Consider the following 27,308-nt stretch of genomic DNA (forward strand, 5'->3'; position numbering starts at 1 on the left):
TTGACTTGGACAGGGAGCCGCCTGCCTCTTCTTGCCTCTTCTGCATAAGTCTGCCGTCCAGCCCTAGCCTATTTTTAGCCAGTAATTTTCGTAGCTAGAGAAGAGCGAGGAAAGGAATTGGGCATACCTATTTGCAGAAGGTGGCCTGCATGTTGGCCTGCATATTGTTACTGGGTGAAAAGTAACGGAAGCAACACTGTTTCGAGGTGGTGATGGCGGTGGGGACCGCACCGCATTCAATTTTTTGTGGCAATGTGTTGAAACTTCTACTGAAACTCCTCCTCCTCCTTTTTTTTACCTTCCTACAGTTGGAGCAACGTCGGAATCAAGCGTTTGGATCTAGATCGTGAGAAGCCCTCACAATCGGTTTGTTCTGCCCCCTTCCCTTCCTGTCCCTTCTCGTTTCCAACGATCTTGTCCGGAATTAATCCGGAAAGGTAGAATTGCTGGCACGTTGAGCTGGCCTGATCAAACCTATGCCAAGAAAGAAAAAACTCAGCAGGAGCCTTTCCTTTTCCGTCAAGAAATGGAGGGTCTCCTCTCTGACCTGAACATCGCAGACCACTAAACCTGAAGACCAGGACACCCAGTGCCTCTCCCGCCTCCCGCCTCCGCTTGCCAAAAGAGGTAGGGTCATCACCCACTACTCTACCAGGGCCCAAACTGGGGGTCCTGGCGCATGGCAACCCCTTGGTTAAGCTTTCGGGCACTGTTTGCAGCTATTGTGAGCAACGTCAGGCTTGTTTCTTCATCAGGCGCTCACCCTCTTATTGCCTATCCACCCATCCCCGTCCTCAGCTGAACCCGTCGCCTCTTTAAACGGGAAACGGGGCTGTGGACGGGATCGGCACTAAAGAGGAACCTGCCGATGGAGTTCCACAATCCTGGGGTTTCGGGACTTAGAACTTCATACAGAAGAGGTGCTCGGTCTTGTCTATTTTTCTCTTTCTCATTTGGGCATTTTATTCACAACATCATTATGTTTTGTTTCATTTGTATAACTTAAAAAAGTAAACTACATTTGAAATAAATTAATTCAACACAATAGAAAAAACTCGTGCATTTAAACAAAAGAGTGAGGAGAAACATGACTTAGAATAAGGGGATAAAAAACGGAGGCGCACCGGAAAAATATCTCATTTGCTTCTCTATCGCTCCCCCCTTGAAAAAATGGAGAGGAGAAGGAGGAGTGTGGACCGGAAAGGAAAGAAGAGGAAGAAGCAGCAGCAGCAGCTGTACAAGTTAAACTGGTAGTTTTCTTCCCCTTCTTTCATTTAAAGGAATTGGGGAAGGAGAATAATAGTGGGAGGAGAAGAGACGTTGAAATTTTTAACAATAAAATGTACTTTTGGAATGTCAGACTTCACCTCACTGCTAATTGGTCTCGTCACAGTCAAAATGCAGCAGCTGAGATCCAGAGCTTTATATACAAAGTTGGACAGTCTCATAAATATGTAAATAGTTCCTCCAAGTCTTTTGATACTCCTTCTGGCAAAATGACACGAGTTTTCTGACGGATGGTTTATGAATGCATTTCAGCGTGGCCTAGTTAGTTTGGTTGGCGGTTTCTTCACTTGGTGAGTGAAAAATTCTCTATTATGCCCCAATTTCGGAAGGGGGGGCGGAGGGACGGGGAGGGGCGGAGAGGATGATTGTGCGCGTGAGGACAGGAAAAGATCGGGGCTGGGGGGAAAACCTCGGTCAGATTTGTCCCCGCTCACGGCCTGGCCTGCTCCAGTTGCTGATGTTGGCTCCGGATTGCGAACCGGCTAACGTGGACTGGGATAGGCACCACAATCTTGGGGTTTCGGGACGGCTCCCCGGTCTTAGAATTGGCATTGCCCGCCTTCACCCGTTTCCACTTGGCCCTCCTGTTTTGGAACCAGATTTTGACCTGAACTTCGCTGAGTTTGAGGGCATGTGCAATCTGGGATCGCTCGGTCAGAGAAAGATATTTCTTGCAGTGGAATTCCTTTTCCAGTTCCAGCAGCTGCTCGCTGGTGAAGGCCGTTCGCCGCCGGCGGTTTTTTCCCGTTGAGGTGGTACTGTTTGGGTTCGCCGAGCTCTGACTGCTCTCCTCCAGGCCGTTGCCAGCATCGTCTTCCTTGTGCGTCGATTGGCCCGGCAGATTGTCGTCGGAGCTATAATCGAGATCGCTGTCCAGCGAGAAACTTTCCTCTTTGCCTTTCGAATCGTCCTCGGCTTTGGCGTCTTCTTTTCCCGAGACAGCTCGTGTGGTGCCTGGAGGAAAGCCAAAAACAGCATCTGTTTCTATGTTTCACCCAGCTTTTTGCCAGCATTCCCAAGAACATCCTCCTCCTCCTCCTCCTCCTCCTCCTCCTCCTCCTCCTCCTCCTCCTCCTCCTCCTCCTCCTCCTCCTCCTCCTCCTCCTCCTCCTCCTCCTCCTCCGTGCAACCTGAGGGATGGGTAAAAGGAGAATGGGGACGAGCCAGGGATGGGGCAGAGGGACCGAGAACCATTTTCCCTGGTGCTCTGAGGAGAAACTCAATAACGTTAAAAGTTATTTTTCGGTGGATAACCAGAAACACAGTTTTAGGGCAGAGGCATGGAAATAACGAAAGCACAAGCTTTGCGGGCTGAAGTCCGTCAGGTTTCCCGGAAGTGTCTGCTTCCACCAACCCTTACACCTTTCGGATGCCACAAGACTCTTCGTTGTCAGCAAATTCATCGCAGATGGCAGTGTTCTTTGAATGGTTATTTGCGCCCGTAGATCGACAAGCGGGAAGCAGAAGGTCAAAATGGCATGCAAAATGGGAAAGGGAGTTGGGTTCACCCATCCTGGTGCATGCCAATTTTTTTTGTTTGTTTGTTTGCTCATTCTCAAAACTTGCTCATTCTTTTCTTAAGCAAGGGACTTAAGAAGGCAATTCGCCAGGCTAAAGTGTCACTGCCTTGCTCTTTGGCTTACTAACTCCAAATTGCATTTTCTAAACGTCCCAAGTCTCTTCACAAACTTCTAATTGTATGCAAGGAGTCGATTAGGAGGGACGATCCCTCAATGATCTATTGCTTAACCTTCCCCCTTTCCCCTGCCTTTGTCCTCGAAATCCTAAGAGCAGCCATTAAGGAAGGAATAACATTCATATTATATTATGTTACATAAATGTTAAGTTAAATACCGAAACATTCCCGTCTTCATGTTTCACGGACGGTATACTAAACGCCTCAAATAATAGAATTACAGCAATAGAATAATAGCAACATATGCACACCCTATATGAATAGTCCCCATTTCTCCCCACCCCGCGTCCTTGAGGTTTTAATTTGCTGTCCATGAGAATTGCGTGGAACACTAAGAGAAATGCAAATATTCGCAAGAAGGCACGGATACATTCATAAAGTATACGCATTTCAAATTTCCAGGCTGCCTTTCTGGTTAGAATTATATGACCTGGGTCATCTGAAGACAAGATAATCGACACCCCCACTCTGCTTCACTTTGGCTTCCTCGGCCAGGGCTAGTTTTGTAGCCAAGGGTCTGCAGCACGTCGAGGCACGTCGAGACAAGTAGCCGAGGTACTTACCGAGAGAAGCCTGCGCTGCTTCGGAGGCAGAGAAGGCCAGTAGTGAGCCCTCCTTGGCCAAGAATGCCTTGCCGTCTTCAGCTTCTGCCTGAATGGCATCCACCTTGTCAAAACTGCCCTGGAGAGCTTGTGGTGCAAACTTTCTCGCCGCCTCTTGGTGCTGCGGGGAAGCCGAGAATGTGCCCGGCAGGTTGGCCATGAGGGTGGAAGTTAAAGCCATGCCCTGTGCTAGACTGGAGCAAAAACTCGTGGGTAGGCTAGGAATCTGGTGATGGTGAGGGTGTGAGGGCGGCAGAGTGGCCTGGGGCATGGCGGCCGGTGGTGGTGGAGGCGGCGGCAGGACTACTGGTCTGTAGGGCATGAACATAGGGTAGCCTGTGTAGACGAAGTGGCCCGGGCTGGGCTGAGGTGGGCTGCCGATGAGCGAGTCTATGCTGAAGGCAGTGCTGCTTCCCAAAGGGCGCGGCATCATCATGAGCGACGGCTGAAAAGCTGCACTCATAGAGGCGCTACAGGCCAAGGAGGCGCGCGAGACAAGAAGCAGACTGGGACGGCCCAGTAGATTTAGGGCCAGGTGCTGGCCGGGGACGAGGACGACCGGGAGTGGCGGCGGCAGCGGCGGGAGTAGGGGACTGCCTGGACTGGGCAACAGAGAGTCAAAGTTGGGTCTCCCTGGCCGCGGCAGGGAGACATGGGGTCGAGTTGCCCTGAGCTGTGATCCAATCCGACCCGAGACACTTCCCCAGAAAGGCCTGCCTGCCTTCTTTCCGTCCCTCGACGCTCGCTCTCTCTTGGGGCCCTCGGAGAGTCAGACGCGAAGCGCGCGCGCTCCCACTCCTGGGTGTCGGCGGTACCTTTGAATCGCGCTCTTCTTTCTCATTCACGTTTTGCCAGGCTCGGAACCTTTCCGGACCCACGTGGCTGCCTCTCTCCCTCTTCATTGGCCAGGAAGTGTGAGGGAGAGGGAAGGGAAGAGAAATGTGCGGCGGAGGCGAAGAGGTTTTAACTCCGCCCCTCCTCCGGTCCGCGGAAAGGGAGCCGAGTCCGGCAATCTGATGGCGCATCCTCTGAAGCTTGGCTTGATGGGAAGCTTTCCGCGCTCGTGCAGTGCGGATGCATGCAAGAACGGGGGTGCAGTTTGCCGCCCATGCTTTGCTTGTCTCTTGCCCTGACTGGGACACAGCGCTCGGTAGACCTGGTGCACCCGCGAGGAAACGAGCCTCCCTGTTTCAACTCTAGGCTGTTCTGTGACCTGAGGCACAGCCACCGGAAGGCCAAGGCCCGGGTCTTCATCTGTCCCTGAGGGTGAGCAACAGGCAAAGATGGGCTGGGATCTCAACTCCTGACACTCAGCAGCTGGTTCCGAGCGCTCCATCCGATTCCTCAGCTTGAGACTTTGGGTCCGTTCAGTTCCGTGCCGGCTTTATCCCCCGCCCCCAGACATCCTCCTCTGATCCTTTCCGAACGCTTCTTCTGCCCGCGGAAGGCTGGAGCTTGGAATGATCAGGAGGATCGGGGGCGCCAGAACTCAGGGAGATGGATTAGCAGTATTCGACCCCACCCGCTCCGCGGCGCGCGCCTCACTGGTTTCCTCTCTCCTTCGTCAGAGGGGTTCTTTTGGCTCTTGGAAAAAATGATTTAAGGGTCAGCGGCAGTGACGTAAGAAATCTTACACGGGAACTGTAGGCACCACTTGCCTGAAGTCAAAAGTTTGGCGATATTTGGAGGAACTTGTTGTCGTCTAGATGGGAGGACGACTGTACTTAGCCAGAAAACCTTCCTACCCGAGTCTGCAATTGCTACTAAAATTTAATGACCTCCACTGGGGAGAATGCCTTTTGGAGACCCTAACAAGATAACGATCAGAGAGAAATGAGGGTCGTTACATGGGTAATGGGAATTTCTTTACAAGAGTAGTTAATTGGAAAATAAAGACTAATCGATATTTATGAACGTATCGATCCAAACCTTTGTAGATCCAGCCGTTCTCTGTCTTCTGTCTCCTTCATCCACATTTCTGCCCCTTTTCGCTACACGTTTTGCGTTTTCCCACAAAAGACCAGAAGCTATTTGAAAAACCGCGTACCTTCCCCACACTTCGGTCCCTCCTCTTAGCAGCCTTTGCGAGGACAACATGCAATTCCTGTGGCTGAAAAAGGAGTGAAGGATTGAGCAGGGACCTTTCAGCTCCAGAGACAGGGCAGCAGCAGCAGGGAACAGTAAGCCCGGGCAGGCAGATAACATGATGTCTGTTGTCTGGATTTGAACTCAGTTCCTCTCTCACACTCCCTTCTTCATTTCTATTAAGCCTGGCAGTTTCGCAGGGTATAAAACCTTAATCCCCTCCTCCCCTCTCCGTTCCCAGCACTCCCCTCAAAATAGGTTTCCCCATTTCCTTATGCTCCCCTTGTATGATGATTGCCAGTTTGGGAAGGGGAAAATAGATTGGATAGCGTTTCTGGAAAGACCCACTACCTATTTTTGGAGAGCTTAGTTTGATCGTTGGTCATACTATTTAACTATTGCCGCCCGCTGGATGATTCTGACGCCGAGCAAGGGTTGTAACGATTAGGCAACATCGATCCCAGACCCCTTTTGCAGTGCTGAATGCCAGAAAAGTATCGCTAAGTCACCCCTCCCCCGCGCCTGTTTCCCACTCCATTCCTCGGGGAGATTTATGGCTAGGCAGAAAGGGGGCTCTGGGGGAGGGAGAAAGGAGGAGCCGTCTGCTTTTAGAAGTACAGGAGGAGGCTCGACCTTCATTCCCTGATTAATTTGGCTCCTCTTCCCGTCTCGGGTCTTGAGGGAACCAGAACCCAAATTCAAAACTCGGGTTTCCTCGGACCCTGGTCCCTAACATTTCCCGCACGCCTCCTTATCCTGCGGCAAAGGGCCACCTCGATGGCTGACCCCGATCAAGCGGCGCGATCTTCGGGCTTAGCTGCGCTGTTGCTTCGTCTCCAGGCTTGAGAATCGTTCCCACCTTTGCTGCGAGGCGGTTCGCGTCGACAAGCTGAGGGAACGAGGAGTTTGGAATGTCGGGTTCCTTCGGGACGGAGTGACTATCCCCTCCTTGAAGTAGCAGTTGACCGCAGGCTCAAGGATCTCGGGGAGCTTGTTGGAGGGGCTTGGCGCGAAAAAAAAATTTTCCGTCCAAGTTTATCTACAAGTCCTGCCGCCCCTGCCGAGGTTTCGCGAAGAGTTTCGCGAAGAAACCTGCCTTCTGCCGCCCCTGCCTTCTTTCGCGAAAAAACATGCCGCGGGTTTCGCGAAGAGTTCTTATGTAAAAGGAAATGTTCTCCCAACCCAACGGAGGCATCGATTTGTGAGGAGCAAACAGATGGAAGCCTCGTCTCTCCCTCCCTCCCGCTTCTGTTTTTTCCCCTCTCTTTCTTTTCCTTCCTTCCTTTCCCCCTTTCCCAATGAACTATTTTATTCACCCTTTCGAAGAGATGATGGGGGAGAGAATCCGCTTCGAAAAGTCCCGTCCCCCCCATAGAGTTGTCTTGGGCAGCTTTAATGGAAGGCACACCCACACACACACACACACACACCATCCTCAGCTTTGAAATGGCTTCTGCAATTATGTCAAAGAGTCATTCACTAGCCCGGACGAATTAAAAAGGACCGAGTCTGCTCCTTTTTCACGGGCAGGCCTCTCGTGTTTGGCTTTTCAAAGCCCTTCCAACACGATGTCTTTCTTGAGAACAAAAGGCAGGACAGGGAAAAGAAAAGAGCCCCAAACTTGTAAATCGAACGTCAAGGGAACTTTGAAACAATCTAGAGCCCATAAATAATGATAAAGGACTTGGCAAAAAGGCAAACCCATTCGATTAATAGAGATTCCCAGGCAATGATCAAGTGGCTTATTTAAAGAGGAATGGCACTCAAAACAAAAGCAAAAACGAAACATTTAAAGGTTTCATTTGCATTGGTCTAACTTGAAAGATTTTTTTGCTTTTAAATGTGAGCAACATTTAGCTTTTCCTTAAAGATCCGGCCGGGGGCGGAGGAAGGGCGGATGAACTAAAATAAATAAACTTTTCAAACTACCCATTTTCCGCGTTGAAAGAAAGGGGTGTCTACCGTTGCTGGGGTTTATCTTGCCCGCCCAGAGAAGATTGTCAATAAGGCTGTCAACAAGTTAAAGTTCTGAGGGGTTTTTTAAATGGAAGTTTATGAAATTAGAGACCTTCGGATTGTCTGTACTTAATTAAGAGAACAGAGACATTTTATGTACTGGTGTTTTAAAACGCTTTCTTGCCCTTCTCATCTCGAAATTTTTATTTGCTCATTTAGAATCAGAATGGAGGTGATTTTGCTTTTGACTCAATAATGCCTGTCTTAAATTTGAACCAAAAGTTTCTTTTTGGCATTTCACTTAATGGCTGGGGTGGAGTCGTTTGATGCCTGATTTCTTTCCACTACTGTTTCTCCCAATTTTTATCTTAATTATGACATGATGGTGATGATTTTTATCCTAATATTTATATATTGTAAAAATATAAAAAGCTAGGCAATTGTTTTCAATTGAAATTCAACTTTGTACCCGAAGGACAGAATGATGCTCTTGTAGTAGTTGAGTAGTTTCCAGCCAAACGAGAAAACTTGAGCACGTTGTGCTCAATGAAAGAAATGAAACCCTCTCAGTCACGGGAAGGGGGAGAGGGGGGTGAGAAAAAAGAGAGAGAGATGGAGAGCGAACGAGAGAGCAGGAGTGGGACTCGACCCATTCCTCTTTGGTTTAGTGACCACATAGCGACGGAAATGATCTCCTTTTGCAGAAGGCAGACAGACAGCCTTCCCCCACCCCTCGCCCGGCCCCGGTTGCCCCCCGGCTCTGCTTCCAAGAGTGCACCCTGAAGATGCCGGCATTCATTCCTGAAGCGCCAACTGTCTTGCCTGAGAGGTGAATTTGTGAAGGTGCGATTACTACCGCAATAAAAACTTAGATGAAAATGGGCATTTAATTTATATTACTGGTAGGGCTGCAGGAAGAAGGCGGGGATAGGGACTAGCATTTAATCCAGAAAAATTAACCTTGATAAATTAATTTAGATGTGCACATAAATAATCCCCTGCTGAAATTGGACCGTGTGTTATACAGTATTGTGTAACTCTTCTGTTATCCAGTACAGGATGAAATGCGTTCCTGTGCAAGTGTTTGTAGAGCATGTGATTTTTCCTAGGATTGCGAAGGGCCACTGGTCAAGCTTCGCCCTCTCTCGAGGCAGGAGGCCAAGGACCATTGGCTTGCTCTGAAAGAGACTCAACTATCCGCAGCATTTGATATCTCAAAGGGACCTCCAGGTGAGAAAGTGAAGCGTTCTTTCCTCCGCTCTGTAGCCTGCTAGGTGCGGGCTGTGATTATGGTGGTTTTAATCTACCTCTCTCAGCAGAGGAAGCGCTGCGTTCTGGTGCAGATCAAAGGCAGCAGAGCTCTTCTTAAAGCTGCAGTTCCGCTTCCGTCCCAGCCTGGGACTTGTAGCCCGCGGGCTGCAAGTGTGCAGCCCGTCTCCTTCCACCGGAGCGCGAGTAGGGCAGCAGAGAGAAAAGGGGTCTGGAGGGGAGAAGACAAAGAGGGGCCCGCCTATTCCGCTTCTCGAGAGGCTGCCACCCTTTTGCGACTCTTCCAGCGGGCCAGGCCAATCGAAAGCCGCACGCCTGGGTGGGAGACCAGACTGAATTGCAAGGTGGCAGTGGAACATCGAGATTTCAGGCTCAAGGAAGGTAGCGAGGTCGCTGCTCAGCTCCGTTCGCTGGGCAGAGACTCGGAACAGGAGAGGCAAAGCCGCGCCAGGCAGCTAGGTGTGCGCCCACGGGATGGCATTTGAGACTGAAACAAGCCAGAGACGAGCGCTGAGGCATCGCGGCCAAAGATGCGCGGGGCCATTTCCCACGACAAAGCCGCCACCTTTGGGGAATTTTTCAGAGATTCAATGAGGATAGCTCTTCCATCGCGGAATTTATAAAAAAACCAACAGCGGTATTTGTTTTGACCTTGAGTGGTAGCAGGAGATCGGATCAGAGAAGAGATGGCTACTACCGGATCATTAGTGGCAGTTTAGGCATGGATACAGGGGCCTTACACCCTCCCCCCTTTTAGGCATGACGTGGCTAGTCTTGCTGGCTTCCAAATGTGAGCGCGGGCGCGGTGGTGGGGGGGGCGCTTGTGCGGGCCTAGATTTCTGCCTCCTCAATTGCTCACCTGGCCTGGAAAAAAAAGGGGGGGTTGAGCAAATTCACGAAAGGATGGAGCTGAGAATGGCCAAAGCTTTTTCGGTGACAGAGGCCCATGTGATGCACAAAGGCAGAAGCAAAGTTGGGAAACAGTGGTGGCTGAGGAGGGAGCATTTGCTGTGGCTTTCATTGCTTGTCGGTCTTCCTGAAGTACCTAGGTATCATCATGGCAAATGGGATCGTAAACCAGGGCCACTGAAAGGTTGAAAACCTGCAAATGATATTTTGCACTGGGACCCAGTTTTGCATAAGCACTTTACTACAAGCATATTAAAAATCACAATATCAATTGTAGATGATCGTTTGGTGTGAAATCCAGAGAAAAATCCAGTAGAAGTTCTAAACATCTTATGGAAACCAAAGCTAACCATCTGGAGAGTCCAGCTAGAGATCTGGTATTGTGTGTTCTTCATTTTAAGATTAGTGCATGTAACAAACCTAGGCCATTTATTTCAAAGTATAAATATTTAATTAAATCTAAAATATACCGATTATTAAATACTCCCTCAAAAATAACCCTGAATTAATATTAAAACAGAAAACATAGAGATTTAGTTGGAATTACAAAATATTTTCAGATGAGTCCCCCATTTGACATTTAACTGGAATAATACTTTCAATTTTGTACAGATGTAATGAATATCCACATTACATACTTAAACACTGAAGAGTTAAAATAAGCTGCAGTATACAGAAAAGTCTTAACTATTCAAATACAGGCAAGATATTGGTTTGGAGCCTGATCTTTATGCTTACAGATGTATTCTTTATGCATTCCTATTTTCATGCGGCCAAATTCTTATTTCAGACTTTGCAAGACTGATGACACTCTGCAAGTTATACACACTCTGCTAATGACTGTGTTCATGTCTGAAAGCATTCAATAACTATGGTCCTTCTATATATCTTCTAGGAGACTACATTAATCCTACTAATATATTTATGGCTTTGATGACATCAATTTGTTCAACCTTTTACCACAAAGGAAAATATATTTGGAAGAACTGCAGTAGTACTGAATATATAAACCCAACTCCTTCCCACCTCTGAAAATTACATTGTTATAATAGTAACTGGAAATGTAGCCCAGGTAAAGAATAATTGTGTTCTCTGCTATTTAACTTCTTGAATACATTTACATAAACCAGTGGCAAACTTATTATTAAAAATAAGGGATTAATGAGCAGAAACAATTGACAGAAACTTACTTGATCTCTGTAGTGTCAGCTGTGCACATATCAAGGCTTTCAGAGATGGCTGCAGGAAACAGGTTGTGTTGATATTAAGTTTAGCATCACAGATCACATTTCATACTTTATGCCACCATGATATCCACATTATTTTCTAGATTTTTTAGATTAGAAATTCAACTTCTGTCTGATACATACTGGCTTTTAGTCAAGACTGTCATAAAATGAAGGTATCATCCAAATCTCATTTCTCCATATTGGGAGATGTTGAAGTGACACTGAGTTCAAAACACTTCATTCTTAACTTTAATGCTTTACGAATTAATTGATTTACTGTAGCATAATCTAAAGCCCACTTCATTGGATTCATGGAATGTTCTTATTATTTAAGTTCACAGGCATTTACCTAGTATGTAGACCTGGATATATGGAAAATAATGTAAACAATAGGGGCAAAAGATCATGACACGTTATAGAAAGCAAATAAAAGCATACAGTACCTTCCTGCTTACTTAGGTGAAAAAGTATTGGTGTGGTAATGCATAGCAAATTAAATATGTCCATGAAGATTCTCAGTCATCCAGGTAGAGGTGTCTGGGAGATGAGTCATGGCAACTGGATTTCTTTCCTTTTTTGGGTTTGAAATGTTTCACTGCTTATCTCCACTGAAGGAGCCATTTGAATAAGCAGCGAAACATTTCAAACCAAAAAAGAAAAGACATCCAATTGTTACGACTCAACTTCCAGATAGCAAAATAAACTTTTGTGCCCCAAGGGCATCAGACATTTCTCTGTTATTTTTCTGGCAAAAGGGTTTACACAATGTCCTACTCTGATCTGTATTGTTCTAACAAAATACTGCACAGCAGACACTTTCAGTGATACAACAATATCCATTCCCAGTACAAAATTCACAATCCTGAGTGAGCGTTCAATAGTGCCTCTACTGGTGTTGCAGAATTGACAATGATTTTCAGAGCACCTCAGAACAATTAACTCTTCCTCACAGTTCTGAAATGCCCTGATAGTAAGAAAGCTGAAGATACCTATGCTCTAGCATCAGCATGCCCTGTCAATATAAAGTTGCATTTTGGAAGTGTGAGGATTGAATTTTGTTTTGAGATTGGAAAGAGCACAACACTTGCGAACCAGAGTGCATATTCAATATAAGTAAACATTGTTTAAAAATAGAATTAGTGAAAAGGAATGGAAAAGTCGAGGGATCAAATTACTGATAACTGCAACCCACAATAATAGAAATGTGCTGTAATATGTATCACAATCAAAAGCCTAAGGCTGCCAATATCAAAATTTTCTTTATGAAATTTTCAAACCAGCTTAAAAAAAAACCCTAAATGTATAAATTATTATAAACCTCGGCATTATATATTTAAACTTTTTTTTCCTGTTTCCAAGTAACAGTGACAGCATGCAGAAACTGGGAATAGTTTTATTTTCTGACTTCTTTATTTGATTTTTTTTTACCAACAAGTACAACTTAGAGTGTTACGTCTTTTATATCACTGTTCCCTCTGAATTTGTACCTCAATAGTTTTTCCCAATAAATGTGGTTTTTGAAAAAAAATTCTTTAATTTCTTTTTTTTAAAAAAATAGATCTTTATTAATTATTTACAGATAAAAAAACATATAGTGTAATTTTCAAACAAATATAAGTTATATATGGGTACACAACACAACACATAAAGACAACCACAAAGAAGGACTAACCGGAGGTCGTATCGAACCCCCAAATACTTATTCATAGTTACATCCCGGTAAATCCTTTTGTTCAAATAGCGTTGACTATTTTAAATACCAAACGCTATCTCATTACAACTAAGTATATATTTAATACTATGTTATTTATTCTATGTTTGTCCTCCTCTTTAGCCATAAATACCAGCGTTCCCAGTTGCTGTAGTATATGGATTCTTTTTTCTCTCTTAGGATATACGTTAATTTGTCCAATTCGGCACAATTCAATATCTTGTTTATTATAAGTTGATCTGATGGTGTATTTACATTTTTCCAATGCTGGGCAAGTGCCATTCTCGCAGCTGTTGTAATATGGATGAATAAGCGCCAGTCTTGTTTGCTCACGTCTTTTAGTTTGATTCCAAGTAAGTAAGAATCTGGAGTTAGGCGGAAACTTGCACCTGTTATCTTGTTCAACCATTTTTGAATCTTTTCCCAAAATTTCCTGATCTGAGGGCAGGTCCACCACGGGTGAAAGAAAGTACCCCTGGCCGAATTACACTTCCAACATTTATCCGAGGATCCAGGGAACATTTTAGCTATCCTATCTGGTGGGAGGTACCACCTATAGATCATTTTATAAAAATTCTCCTTAAATGCCGCTGATAATGTCAATTTCATTGATCTATTGCATATTCCCTGCCATTCTTCAAGTTGCATCGGTCTTCCTAAGTTTCTCCCCCAGGCAATCATCGTATCTTTTACTATCTCCTCAGCTGTATAGCTTGATAACAAAAGATTATAGGTCTTAGATATAAATTTTGTTTCAACACCCAGAAGGAGTCTATCTAGTGGTTGTGTCGTTTGGTAAATACCGTACTCTTGTTTGTCTTTTCTGAATCTAGCTTGAATTTGAGCATATGACCACCAATCTATATCTATTCCTTTTATTTGAAGTTCCTTTCTTGATATTGGGAGGTGCGGGCTCAGGGGTCAAGGAGGGGGTTAGAGCTTATGATGCAGATGGCCATGCCATTGATACTGTAGGTGGGAGGGGCAGATATGGCGGGAGCAGGGGGCCACATCATTTGGTGGGAGTGCATCCTCGCTGGTTGCAAGCGGTGGCACGCTCCGGCCCCCAAAGCTCTTCTCGTTCCCCAGGTTGCACGGACCCTCGGGCCCCAGGCCTTCGGCTGATGCTGTGCAACGCCAGGTCTGTGGTAAATAAAGCCCCCCTCATTTGTGACCTTATTCAGGAGGGGGGTGCGGACCTGGCAGGTATTACGGAGACCTGGTTGGGCCAGGAGGGGGGAGCCCCCCTTGTTGATATGTGCCCACCCGGTTTCTGTGCATTCCATCAGCCAAGGTCACAGGGGAGGGGCGGGGGGGTGGCGGTTGTCATTAATGAGGGACTTGGACCGAGGGAGGCCACTGTTCCTCAGACGGCTGGATGTGAGTCCCTCCTTGTGAAGTGGGGTCATAGGGTGCAGTTGGGCTTGCTAGTCACGTACCTGGCTCCCTGCCACATGGCAGCAGCCCTGCCCGAGCTGCTCGATGTTATAGCTGCGGTGGCGGTTGACACCCCCAGGCTTATGGTCATGGGGGATTTTAACCTGCCATCAGTCGGCGAGACGTCTGAGGCGGCTCGGGAGTTCATGGCTTCCATGACGGCCATGGACCTGACCCAGTTAATCTATGGCCCTACTCACATGGGGGGACACACACTGGACCTGGTTTTTGTCTCTGGACAGTGGTTGAGTGATCTTGAGATAGGGGATATAGCGATTGAACCCTTGTCATGGTCAGATCACTCCCTCCTTCGCCTGGACCTTTGAACCGCCATACCCCGCTGCAGGGAGGCAGAACCGACCAGGTGGTTCCGCCCCAGGCGCCTGATGGATCCTGATAGGTTCCAGATGGAGCTTGGGCCATTTCCTGAGGTTCTGGCACACGACTCAGCTGAGGACTTAGTAGCCACCTGGGATAGGGCGGCTGCTGGGGCTTTGGACCGAGTCATGCCTTTGCGGCCTCTGACCCGGCGCTGGTCTCACCTGGCTCCTTGGTATACTGAGGAGCTGAGGGAGATGAAGCATTGGAAAAGACGCCTAGAGAGCAGTTGGAGGGCTAGTTGTTCTGAATCCGACCGGACACTGGTAAGATCTCATATTAAGAATTACCTAGTGGCGATAAGAGTGGAGAAGAGTAATTACTTTTCCGCTCTTATTGCATCATCAGATAATCTCCCAGCTGCCCTGTTTAGGGTGACCTGCTCCCTGCTCCATCAATGGGCGCGGGAGGACCCCTTGGAGGGTAGAGCTGAGGACTTTGTACAATATCTGTATGACAAAATCGCTCAGATTCGGGAACAGCTGGACTCTGACTGGGTAGATCCAGGGGAGATGACAGGGGCAGGTCCTGAGAATATTACATGGGAAGAGTTTGATCCTATGACTCCCGAAAGCGTGGACAGGATACTGAGCAGACTGAATGTGGCCACATGTTTATTGGACCCGTGTCCCTCCTGGCTGGTGCTGGCCTCCCGGGAGGTTACATGAGGCTGGCTCCAGGGGATTATAAATGCTTCTTTGAGTGAGGGTGTCTTTCCCACCGCCCTGAAAGAAGCGGTGGTGAGGCCCCTCCTCAAGAAGCCCTCCCTGGACCCGGCTGTGTTAGCAAATTACCGTCCTGTCTCCAACCTTCACTTTGTTGCGAAGGTTGTTGAGAGTGTGGTTGCGCGACATCTGCCTCAGTACCTGGATGAATCGATCTATCTAGACCCATTCCAGTCGGGCTTTAGGCCCGGGTACAGCACAGAGACGGCATTGGTCGCATTGGTTGATGATCTCTGGAGTGCTCAGGACAGGGGTTGCTCCTCTGTCCTGGTCCTATTAGACCTCTCAGCGGCTTTTGATACCATCGACCATGGTATCATACTGCACCGGTTGGAAGGGGTGGGGGTGGGGGGCACCGTTTTACGGTGGTTCTCCTCCTTTCTCTCCGACCGGTCGCAGTCTGTGTTGACAGGGGGGCAGAGGTCGACCCCGAGGCCCCTTGTATGTGGGGTGCCACAAGGATCGGTCCTCTCGCCCCTTCTGTTCAACATTTATGTGAAGCCGCTGGGTGAGATCATCCGTGGTTTTGGAGTGAAGTACCATCAGTACGCTGATGATACCCAGCTGTACATCTCCACCCCAGACCACCCCAATGATGCCCTCGAAGTGATGTCCCAGTGCCTAGAGGCCGTACGGATCTGGATGGGGAGGAACAGACTCAGGCTCAATCCATCCAAGACCGAGTGGCTGTGGTTTCCGACGTCCCGATAGTTGGCACCATCACTGACTATTGGGGGCGAGTCGTTGGGCCCCACGGATGGGGTTCGCAACTTGGGCGTCCTCCTGGACTCACGGCTGTCTTTAGAAGAGCATATGACGGCCGTGGCCAGGAGGACTTTTTATCAGGTTCGCCTGATTCGCCAGTTGCGTCCCTTTCTGGATTGGGACTCATTATGCACAGTCACTCACGCCCTTGTCACCTCACGCCTGGACTACTGCAATGCTCTCTACATGGGCTCCCCTTGAGGAACACCCAGAGGCTCCAACTGGTCCAGAATGTGGCTGCGCGGGTGGTGATGGGAGCGACGTGGCACTCCCATGTGACTCCCCTCCTGCGCGAGCTGCACTGGCTCCCAGTGGTCTTCCGGGTGCGCTTCAAGGTTTTGGTTACCACCTTTAGAGCGCTCCATGGCTCAGGACCAGGGTACTTACGAGACCGCCTTCTGCCACCAGTAGCCTCTCACCGACCAGTTTGCTCCCACAGAGAGGGGCTCCTCAGGGTGCCGTCGGCCAAACAATGTCGACTGGTGGCCCCCAGGGGGAGAGCCTTCTCTGTGGGGGCACCTGCCATCTGGAACGAGCTCCCCCTGGAGATACGGAGGATCCAAGACTTACGCACCTTCCGCTGAGTCCTAAAAATGTTTTTATTCCAACAGGGTGGTCTGGCCTAACTCTCCCTTTTAAATTGGGTTTTAAATGTTTTATACAAATTGGATGTTTTAAATTTGTTTCTTGAGCCCAAATTATTTAATTTATTTTTAATAGCTTTTAACTTTTGTATGTTTTTTGTATTTTTATCTTGGCTGTTCACCGCCCTGAGTCCTCTGGGAGTAGGGCGGTATACAAATATGATTAAATAAATAAATAAATAAATAAATAAATATTAAGTTCCCTCCTCCATCCATCAGGATGTTGTAGGTCCAATTTCTTTTTATATTATAAACCGTCGGGTAGGTTGCCATCTCCAATGGGACCACCCATTTAGGAACTGGGGTATAAGTTTGTTTCTTCACCTTTTCCCATATTTTTATTAAAATTCTTCTAATATAGTGGTTAGTAAAATATTTAGATTTGTTTTTCTCAAAGCTGAGCCAGCCTTGGTGAAGATCAAATCCCTCAATCGTTAATATGCGTTTTTTCGAAAGGGATACCCAGTCTCTTATCCAAAGAAGGGACGAGGCTTGGTAATATAACTCCCAATTTGGGAGCCCCAAGCCCCCCCCTCGTTTTGTGTTCCTGTAGCATTTTTCTCTTAATTCGTGGTTTTTTCCCTTGCCAGATAAATTTGCTTATTGCCTGATCCAATTTCCTAAAGAAATTTTTATCCAAATTTACAGGAGCCATTTGAAATAGAAAAATCCACCATGGGAGGGTATGGGCTTTGATTGCAGCAACCCTGTCCAAAAGTGAAAGCTGTATATTCTTCCATCTACTAGGTCCTCTACTGTATCAGCCAATAGTTTGAAGTAATTGGTCTCTTTAATATTAGAGCATTTGTTTGTCAGCCAAATCCCTAGATATTTTACCTTCTTAGTAAATTTAAGTCCTATGGCTTCCTGCATCTCTGTTAAGTTTTTGGATATCATTTTAGTTTTATCTTTGTTAATTTTTAATCCTGCTACTTCTCCATATTCTTCAATTCTCCTTAGCAGTATCGGACCTGAAGTTAGAGGGTCTTCCAAGATGAATACAAGATCATCAGCGAACGCTTGGAGCTTGTATTCTTCTCCCCTAATCCTTAGGCCTCTAATATCCTTATCTTGCCTGATTATATTGAGAAGTGGTTCCAAAGTTAAAACAAATAATAACGGTGAGAGAGGGCAACCCTGTCTAGTACCTTTGGAGATTTTAATCTCATCGGAGATTGTTCCATTAAATAGCAACCTGGCTGACTGTTTAGTATATATAGCCTGAATTGCATTTATAAATTTAGAGCCAAATTCCATAATTTTTAATTGTTGTGTAATAAAATTCCAGTTGACCCTATCAAAGGCCTTTTGGGCGTCTACGAATACCATTGCCATATCTTTGTCTGAATACCTTTCATAATACTCCATTACATTTAAAATTACTCTTACATTGTGTCGAAGTTGTCTATAAGGTAGAAAGCCATTTTGGTCCTGATGGATGAAATGGGAAAGAAATATTTTGAGTCTTCTGCTAGTACTGTCGTAAAGATCTTATAATCGACATTTAAGAGCGAGATTGGTCTGTAGTTCTGAATTAGTGATCGGTCCAAGTTGGGCTTTGAGATCAACGAAATATAAACTTCCCTCCAGGATTGAGGTATCTTGGCATCTGTTAAGGCCTCGTTAAATACATCCTTTAGTTGAGGACTCAGCAAGTCAATTATACCTTTGTATAATTCACTTGGGAGACCATCAGGCCCAGGGGTGTTTCCCCCTGCTTGCTTCTTAATAGCTCTTTCAATTTCGCCAATAGTAATCTCTTTATTTAAAGTGTGTTTAAAAGAGTCAAGGATCGGTTCCAATTGAAGTCCCTGGTTTTATTTTCTGACTTCTTTATTTGATTTTTTTTAACCAACAAGTACAACCTAGAGTGTTAAGTCTTTTATATCACTGTTCCCTCTGAATTTGTACCTCAATAGTTTTTCCCAATAAATGTGGTTTTTGAAAAAAAAATCTTTAATTTCTTGAAATGCTGCAAGTATAGAATTATTTCTTTGCATTAAAAAATAACTCTAATGATGTATATTTATATTTACTCATCAGGCCTGTTCAGTGTATGTACTTATGGATGGCGAATAGAATAGAATAGAATAGAATAGAATAGAATAGAATAGAATAGAATAGAATAGAATAGAATAGAATAGAATAGAATAGAATAGAATAGAATAGAATAGAATAGAATTCTTTATTGGCCAAGAGTGATTGGACACACAGTCTTGGTGCATATGCATATGTGCACTGCACAGTCTTGGTGCAGTGTACATAAAAGAAAATATACATTCGTCAAGAATCATAAGGTATCTAAGGATGCCCTGCTCTTCTACCCCATATAACATGGACAGAAGAAAAAGTGTGAACATGTATATGCTGCCTGCAAACCACATTATTTTCTTCCTTCTAGAATTCACCACACTCAGTTCCTGACACACTGCAAGCTAAGAAAATATGGTCTAGCCCTGCCAGCTCACATTAAAGATGTAGTTCTGATATTGATGCATTATTTGTAGTAGGAAAATCCAAGCTGGGGAAGATAATGTGGGTGGTATATGAAAAGATGGAAGGACAGAAAGGAGATGAGGGTATGACAAGGTTCAACAGTGCCCTCTAGAGTATCTGATAAGTTGACCAATATTGAGAAATCTCAATACACCCAAGCTGAGCAATTATTCCGTGGTCTACTTCTTCAATGAAAGCTCATTGTAAAAGAGCAATGCTAGCCAGCTAATTTTTATTCAAATATAGCAGGTGTGTCCAACCCACGGCCTGGTCATATGCAGCCCTGAGCAGTTAGTGAGGCGGTCCCACAATATCTTAAACTTTTAACATTATGTGATTTATAACTTCCAACTATATTATACATTTTGTATGTGGTGCAAAACAATACATCTTCACTCAATCTGGCCCAAGCAAACCATAAGGCTGGGGACCCATGAAGCATAGGTACTATATTTGTGAAGATGACTTCAATCACAAAGTAATTATCTGATTTATTGCTAGAATTTTGACATCAGAACTGGAGTAAGTGGTTGAATGAGGGAAAGATGCCTTGCTGCTGAAGAATTGATAACAAGGTCTCCCTCTCCTCTGTGCCTTCACCCACACCTGCCACTCTCGACAAAGAGCCATAACACATTGACTCCCTTATTGGTTGCTGTATTGAAATGGACAGATGTTTCTTGTAAGATAATCACACAAATGTCAGATCTTTTCCTTTGTGATACATGTGAATTCATAACTGTCTAATACATCTGTAAAATTTAATTTTTAAATTGCTTTGTTATATACATATACATATACATACACACACACACACACGTATATATATATATATATATATATATATATATATATATATATATATATATATATATATATATATATATATTTGTTTTCTCAGGTTTTCGCGGGTGTTTGTATGTAGGTCTTTGGTTATTCGGGTCTTCTCCCACGTAAAATTGGAAGTGTCTTGGCGACGTTTCGACGAAGTCTCATTCGTCATCTTCAGGCTGGTGTTCTCGGCTTCGTGCTTCCAGGAGCAATGTGAGATCGCAGCTGTCTCTTCCTTTTAACTGCTAGTGGAGGTGTGAGCTGATTGGGTGGGAACTTGGCTGTGTTCTGATTGGGTGGAGGTGTGTTCTGATTGGTTAGGGGCTTGGCTGTGCTCTGATTGGCTGGGGTTGTGTTCTGTTTGGGTGGGGGCTTGGTTGTGCTCAGCTTAGTCTGAGTTGCAGGGGGATTTGAGCTGGTGAGCTGCGTTGTTGTTGTTTGGCTTCGTGTTTGTGGCCGTGCGAGCTCTTCATGGTGGGTGTCAGTCTGCTTCATGTATGGATTGGAGGGGTTTAAAGTGGCTAATGATGCAGCTGCGGTCTGGCTTCTGGTCCTTGGTCGTGGCTCATTATCAGTGTGGGTTTGAGTCTGCTTTCTGCATGGATGTGTGGTGGTGACATCAGGTGTGGCACTCGTGAGTGTGGGTCTGGTGTCATTCGTCGTGTTAGGGACTCGTTTGTCAATAAGGGCGGGTTTCCAAATGGCTGGTAGGCGGGAGGTATCGTCTCGTTTGTTCATGCTGTGTGGGCGTTTTTCTATCTCAATGGCTTCTCTGATTATTCTGTTGTTAAAGTGTTCAGTTTTGGCGATAGTTCTGGTCTTTTTAAAGTCAATATCATGTCCTGTGGCTTTAAGGTGTTGGACCAGGGAAGAAGTTGGTTCCTCTTTTCTGACTGAGTTCTTGTGTTCTTCTATGCGTGCACTTATTCGTCTGTTGGTTTGTCCGATGTATGTGGTGGGGCAGGCGGTGCATGGGATTTCATATACTCCTTGATTTTCTAACTCAATTTTGTCTTTGGGGTTCCTTAGGATGGTGGATATTTTTCGGTTTGTGCAGAATGCTGTCTTGATGTTATGTTTGTGGAGGATTTTGCTTATTCTGTCTGTGGTGCCTTTTATGTATGGGAGGAGGGCCTTGCCGTTTTCTTGTTCTCTGTCTTGGATTTTAGTGGGGGTTTCTTTTTGGATTAGGTTGGTGATCTTATTTCTTTGGAATCCATTGGATGTGAGTACGTTAGTGAGGGTGTGTAGTTCGGTTTTTAGGTGTTGTTCGTCAGCTAAGCGTTTTGTTCTGGAAATGAGTGTCTTGGCTACAGAGTTGATCTGGGCAGGGTGGTGGTGTGAGAGTGCGTGCAGATAGCGGTTTGTGTGTGTTTTCTTCTGGTATATAGTGTGTCCTAGGGAGCCATTGGATTTTCTGTAGACTAAGACATCCAGGAAGGGAAGTTGGTTGTTCACTTCTGTTTCCATGGTGAACTGTATTTTGGGGTGTAGGCTGTTGAGGTGTGTGAGGAAGTTGTCCAGTTTTTCTTTCCCATGTGGCCAGATTATGAAGGTGTCGTCCACATATCTGAGCCAGAGTTTGGGTTTGTGATCGGATTTTTCTAGGGCTTGGGTTTCAAAGTATTCCATATAGAGGTTGGCAATGACAGGTGAGAGGGGTGATCCCATGGGTGCTCCTTCTGTTTGTTTGTATTTCTGTCCATTATAGATGAAGTATGTGTTGGATAGGCAGTGGTTGGTCAGATCTAAGATGTGCTTGGGGGGGGGTATATTTGTTTTGGATAACTGTCAAGGCTTCTTTGATTGGTACTTGGGTGAAGAGGGATATGACATCAAAGCTCACGAGTAGGTCACTGGGCTGTAAGTTTTGTTGCTTTATGATGTCTATGAACTGGAATGAGTTTTTTACGTATGAGGTGATGGATTCTGCATAGGGCTGTAGTTGTTTGGCGAGAAATTTGGCTAGGTTTTGTAGAGGTGAGCCTATGGAGCTGACTATGGGTCTAAGTGGGGTTCCTTCTTTGTGTATCTTGGGGAGACCATAAAGCTTAGGGCATCTGGATGATTTCTCTCTGGGTAGGTTGGTTAATTTGGTTTGGTAGTCAGATGTGTTCATAACCACCGTGGCATTGCCCTTGTCTGCTGGTAGGATTATTATGCTGGTGTCTTCTTTCAGGTTAAGTAGTGCTGTCTGTTCCTCTTTGGTGATTTCGAGTCTGATTCTGTTTGCATCGTCGGGGTTGATTTTGGTCAGGCTGGTTTCAACTCCGCATATAATGGTTTCAGTGGGGATGCTTTTGGGAGCGACTGCAAAGTTGAATCCTTTGGAAAGGACATTGGTTTCGGCTTTGGTGAGGATCCTATCTAAGATGTTATGCACTGTTTGTTTCATGTGTGGCTGTGAGGGTGGAGGGGATTCAACCTACTCCAAGACTCCATATACAAACCCCTAAACACAGACCCCACCACCTACCTGGAAAAAACCACCAGATCCAAAATAAAAGCCTCCCCCATCAGCGAAGAGATTCAGCAAAGAATCATACCCAGAGAGAAATCATCCAGATGCCCTAAGCTTTATGGTCTCCCCAAGATACACAAAGAAGGAACCCCACTTAGACCCATAGTCAGCTCCATAGGCTCACCTCTACAAAACCTAGCCAAATTTCTCGCCAAACAACTACAGCCCTATGCAGAATCCATCACCTCATACGTAAAAAACTCATTCCAGTTCATAGACATCATAAAGCAACAAAACTTACAGCCCAGTGACCTACTCGTGAGCTTTGATGTCATATCCCTCTTCACCCAAGTACCAATCAAAGAAGCCTTGACAGTTATCCAAAACAAATATAACCCCCCCAAGCACATCTTAGATCTGACCAACCACTGCCTATCCAACACATACTTCATCTATAATGGACAGAAATACAAACAAACAGAAGGAGCACCCATGGGATCACCCCTCTCACCTGTCATTGCCAACCTCTATATGGAATACTTTGAAACCCAAGCCCTAGAAAAATCCGATCACAAACCCAAACTCTGGCTCAGATATGTGGACGACACCTTCATAATCTGGCCACATGGGAAAGAAAAACTGGACAACTTCCTCACACACCTCAACAGCCTACACCCCAAAATACAGTTCACCATGGAAACAGAAGTGAACAACCAACTTCCCTTCCTGGATGTCTTAGTCTACAGAAAATCCAATGGCTCCCTAGGACACACTATATACCAGAAGAAAACACACACAAACCGCTATCTGCACGCACTCTCACACCACCACCCTGCCCAGATCAACTCTGTAGCCAAGACACTCATTTCCAGAACAAAACGCTTAGCTGACGAACAACACCTAAAAACCGAACTACACACCCTCACTAACGTACTCACATCCAATGGATTCCAAAGAAATAAGATCACCAACCTAATCCAAAAAGAAACCCCCACTAAAATCCAAGACAGAGAACAAGAAAACGGCAAGGCCCTCCTCCCATACATAAAAGGCACCACAGACAGAATAAGCAAAATCCTCCACAAACATAACATCAAGACAGCATTCTGCACAAACCGAAAAATATCCACCATCCTAAGGAACCCCAAAGACAAAATTGAGTTAGAAAATCAAGGAGTATATGAAATCCCATGCACCGCCTGCCCCACCACATACATCGGACAAACCAACAGACGAATAAGTGCACGCATAGAAGAACACAAGAACTCAGTCAGAAAAGAGGAACCAACTTCTTCCCTGGTCCAACACCTTAAAGCCACAGGACATGATATTGACTTTAAAAAGACCAGAACTATCGCCAAAACTGAACACTTTAACAACAGAATAATCAGAGAAGCCATTGAGATAGAAAAACGCCCACACAGCATGAACAAACGAGACGATACCTCCCGCCTACCAGCCATTTGGAAACCCGCCCTTATTGACAAACGAGTCCCTAACACGACGAATGACACCAGACCCACACTCACGAGTGCTACACCTGATGTCACCACCACACATCCACGCAGAAAGCAGACTCAAACCCACACTGATAATGAGCCACGACCAAGGACCAGAAGCCAGACCGCAGCTGCATCATTAGCCACTTTAAACCCCTCCAATCCATACATGAAGCAGACTGACACCCACCATGAAGAGCTCGCACGGCCACAAACACGAAGCCAAACAACAACAACGCAGCTCACCAGCTCAAATCCCCCTGCAACTCAGACTAAGCTGAGCACAACCAAGCCCCCACCCAAACAGAACACAACCCCAGCCAATCAGAGCACAGCCAAGCCCCTAACCAATCAGAACACACCTCCACCCAATCAGAACACAGCCAAGTTCCCACCCAATCAGCTCACACCTCCACTAGCAGTTAAAAGGAAGAGACAGCTGCGATCTCACATTGCTCCTGGAAGCACGAAGCCGAGAACACCAGCCTGAAGATGACGAATGAGACTTCGTCGAAACGTCGCCAAGACACTTCCAATTTTACGTGGGAGAAGACCCGAATAACCAAAGACCTACATATATATATATATATATATATATATATATATATATATATATATATATATATATATATGAACATTTTCCTTGCTTTAAATGGGGAAGGAAAAATTAAGATGAACTACGATTTCTAATTGATATTGGATTCATTAAATTGTTCAGGTGGCTAAGGCAGCTAATTGTACTATGTGCCTGTTTACAGTAGAACTTAACACATTTCTTATTCTGCAACCAAATGTAATTCCTACTTAACTGTGTGTGAGGAACCAACAAGCAATGGGATTTTGCCAAAGGGCAAAACAAAAGGCAATGAATTTTTAATAGTTCCATTCAAAGGGCCATTCAGCACAATGAATTTGTTACAGACGTTGATTTAGAGTCCATTCAGTAAGTCTGCAGTTATTCTTGTTTTTTAATTCACTTTTTGCAGGGAAAGAGGGCAGTAGTATGCCTCAGAGTGGAAGGAGGCAATACCTCCCTTCATAAAATTGCCAGAACTTGCATTGACAAAAATATATTTAAAGTTTTGCTGATTTCAGAGTGGTGTTAATGGTTATAATCTGGGAGTGGGCAAACCAAAATTCTAGTCCACCCTCACTGAAACTCACAGAACCTCCTTAAGTAACCTTGCCCCCCCACCTCTCAATCCATTGTATCTCATAGGCTTGTTATCGGAAAAATAGAAGAGGAGCACTATTTATCCTGACACTTTTGCTCCTAAAGGAAAGATGAATTATACATTAATTATAAATTAATAATACATTATATTAATTATTAATTAATTAATTAAACTAAACTCAGTTAATTTCAGAACACATTTCACTTTATACAGTGTGTTTCATGGTTGAATTTTTGGAAGCTGAAAAGCAAAGCAATTACTATACCTCCCACCCACATTTCTGGAAAAGATGCGCTTGAAGAAGGCAAATAATTCAGCACAAGAGAAAGGACCACAGCTGTTTTCTTTCTTCCACAACAATCCACATCCTTACCCCCTGCAATCTCTAGACTTGGTTTTCCATCTGTATCTCACTGACATTTCATCAGAGCTACCCCTAACCACCCCATCAGTCTTGCCCTTCATGATCTTGGAGAAAAGCTTGAGTAAATTGTAGCTGCTTAGGTTCTCTGAAAAGTCCTTTTACTACTTTGATACCCTATGGAGTGGCAAGGACTAGATGTTCTAGATATAAAGCAATAGCTCTTCTGGCCTTGAATCCCAGCTATTCCCCATAAAGAAGCAAAGCCACATTGAAGCTATTTTTAAAATGGTATCTTGCGCCTTAAAAGCACCTTTGCCTTACTTTGATTTTGTGTGAAAGAAACTTGATGGTTTGATTTACAAATCAGTGAATGATTGAATCCCTTTTACCTTTAGAAAATAATTTTATGTACAAAACACCAGATTAGGAAAAATGTATTTCCTTTGTGATTTATTAAATCCTGGAAAAACTCTTTTATTAATAAAAAGGGCCTTTTCTCTTCTATTCTTGGGAAGGCAAAGTATTAGTAACATCAAACTATTGCAATGTTCTGGAGAAAAATCCATATGCAGTTATAAATCAAGAATGAGTGAGTGGTGACATCAGAACTAATGATTTAAATAAGTGGTTCTGAGATTTGCTGGCATCAGAGTGTATCTGGAATGGAGCTGATCCTTTTGTTTGGGTTCATATCATATGACATATCATCTTAGACCCAGTATTCAATATCTTCATAAACGACTTAGATGAGGGAATAAAATGGGAATTTACCAAATTTGTGGATGATACTAAGCTGGCAGGAATAGCCAACACCCTAATCAGGGGTCTGCAATCCTTAAATACTCAAAAAGCAGCTTGGACCCATTTCCCACAGAAAACAAAACACTGGGAACCGCAAAGCCTGGATGGGCATGGCCAACTCAATATCACTCCCACCAAGTCACATGACACCCCCCCAGCCACACCTACCCAGGTCTCTCTCTCTCTCTCTCTCTCTCTCACACACACACACACACACACACACACACACACACATGCAAACACTGGGGGAGAGAAGGAACCCCTGAACTGGTGCTGGTGGTGGACAGGGGTGAAATGCTACCCGTTTGGGGTGGTTCATCCGAACCAGTAGTGAAAATGCTACTGGTACACACAAACTGGTAGTAAAGAAATGCTTTAAAAAGTAAAAGTTCTGAAAATCGTGAGGCACAGCTGATCCACGGAACTTTTTTAAAGCATTTTTTTACTACTGGATCAGGCAATAGGTAGTAAAAAATGTTTTTAAAAAGTAAAAAAAGATCAATCAGGTGTGCTGCGTGATCCTTGGAACTTTTTTTTTACTTTTTAAAACCTCTTTTCACTACCTATTGCCCGAACTGGTATTTTTGTGTAAAGTGTGATAGTTTGTTTTTGAGCTCACTGTGATTCTGTGAGGTTCCTGCTTGTTGCAGGGGCCATTTTGTGTGAAGTCCAGCTGCTTTTGCATTGTGTGAGAGTTAGTTTAGGTTTTTTTTTTAGTTTTTATTATATTTGTATACCGAAGGACTCAGGGCGGTGAACAACCATGATAAAACAACATACAAGACAAAATTTAAAAAACATATTAAAACAATTCAATCTTTGGCCAAAATTAAAACTTCCAATTAAAACCATATTAAACCACTTTAAAACCCAATTTAAAATCATTTATCCCATCAGACTGGCTTGCTGAAATAATAGGGTTTTCAGAGCACGACGGAAGGCGCAGAGGTCGGGGATCCTTCATATGTCCGGGGGCAATTCATTCCAT

At 45.0% G+C, this 27,308-nt stretch overlaps 1 protein-coding gene across 1 annotated transcript; it reads right to left on the reverse strand.

Moving 5' to 3' along the window:
• Positions 1-950: 950 nt before the first annotated feature.
• Positions 951-5,044, reverse strand: GBX2 (gastrulation brain homeobox 2). The gene is made up of 2 exons (XM_087882207.1): positions 3,547-5,044; positions 951-2,241 (listed from the first exon to the last, which is right to left on the reverse strand). Exons 1-2 carry the CDS (start codon positions 4,046-4,048, stop codon positions 1,718-1,720), a joined length of 1,026 nt encoding a protein of 341 aa, XP_087738333.1. The 5' UTR covers positions 4,049-5,044; the 3' UTR covers positions 951-1,717.
• Between the last annotated feature and the right edge of the window lie 22,264 nt (positions 5,045-27,308).

This window comes from Pantherophis guttatus, chromosome 1 (genome assembly GCF_059756535.1).
Source record: "Pantherophis guttatus breed Tessera chromosome 1, ASM5975653v1, whole genome shotgun sequence".
Taxonomy (NCBI): Eukaryota; Metazoa; Chordata; class Lepidosauria; order Squamata; family Colubridae; genus Pantherophis; species Pantherophis guttatus.

What these genes read in the sequence shown, in the direction of transcription:
- GBX2 (XM_087882207.1), bottom strand. Translation starts at nt 4,048, where the DNA reads ATGAGTGCAGCTTTTCAGCCGTCGCTCATGATGATGCCGCGCCCTTTG. An exon ending in AGCAGCGCAGGCTTCTCTCG is followed by an intron (nt 2,242 to 3,546) that starts GTAAGTACCTCG and finishes GCTTTCCTCCAG; the next exon opens with GCACCACACGAGCTGTCTCG.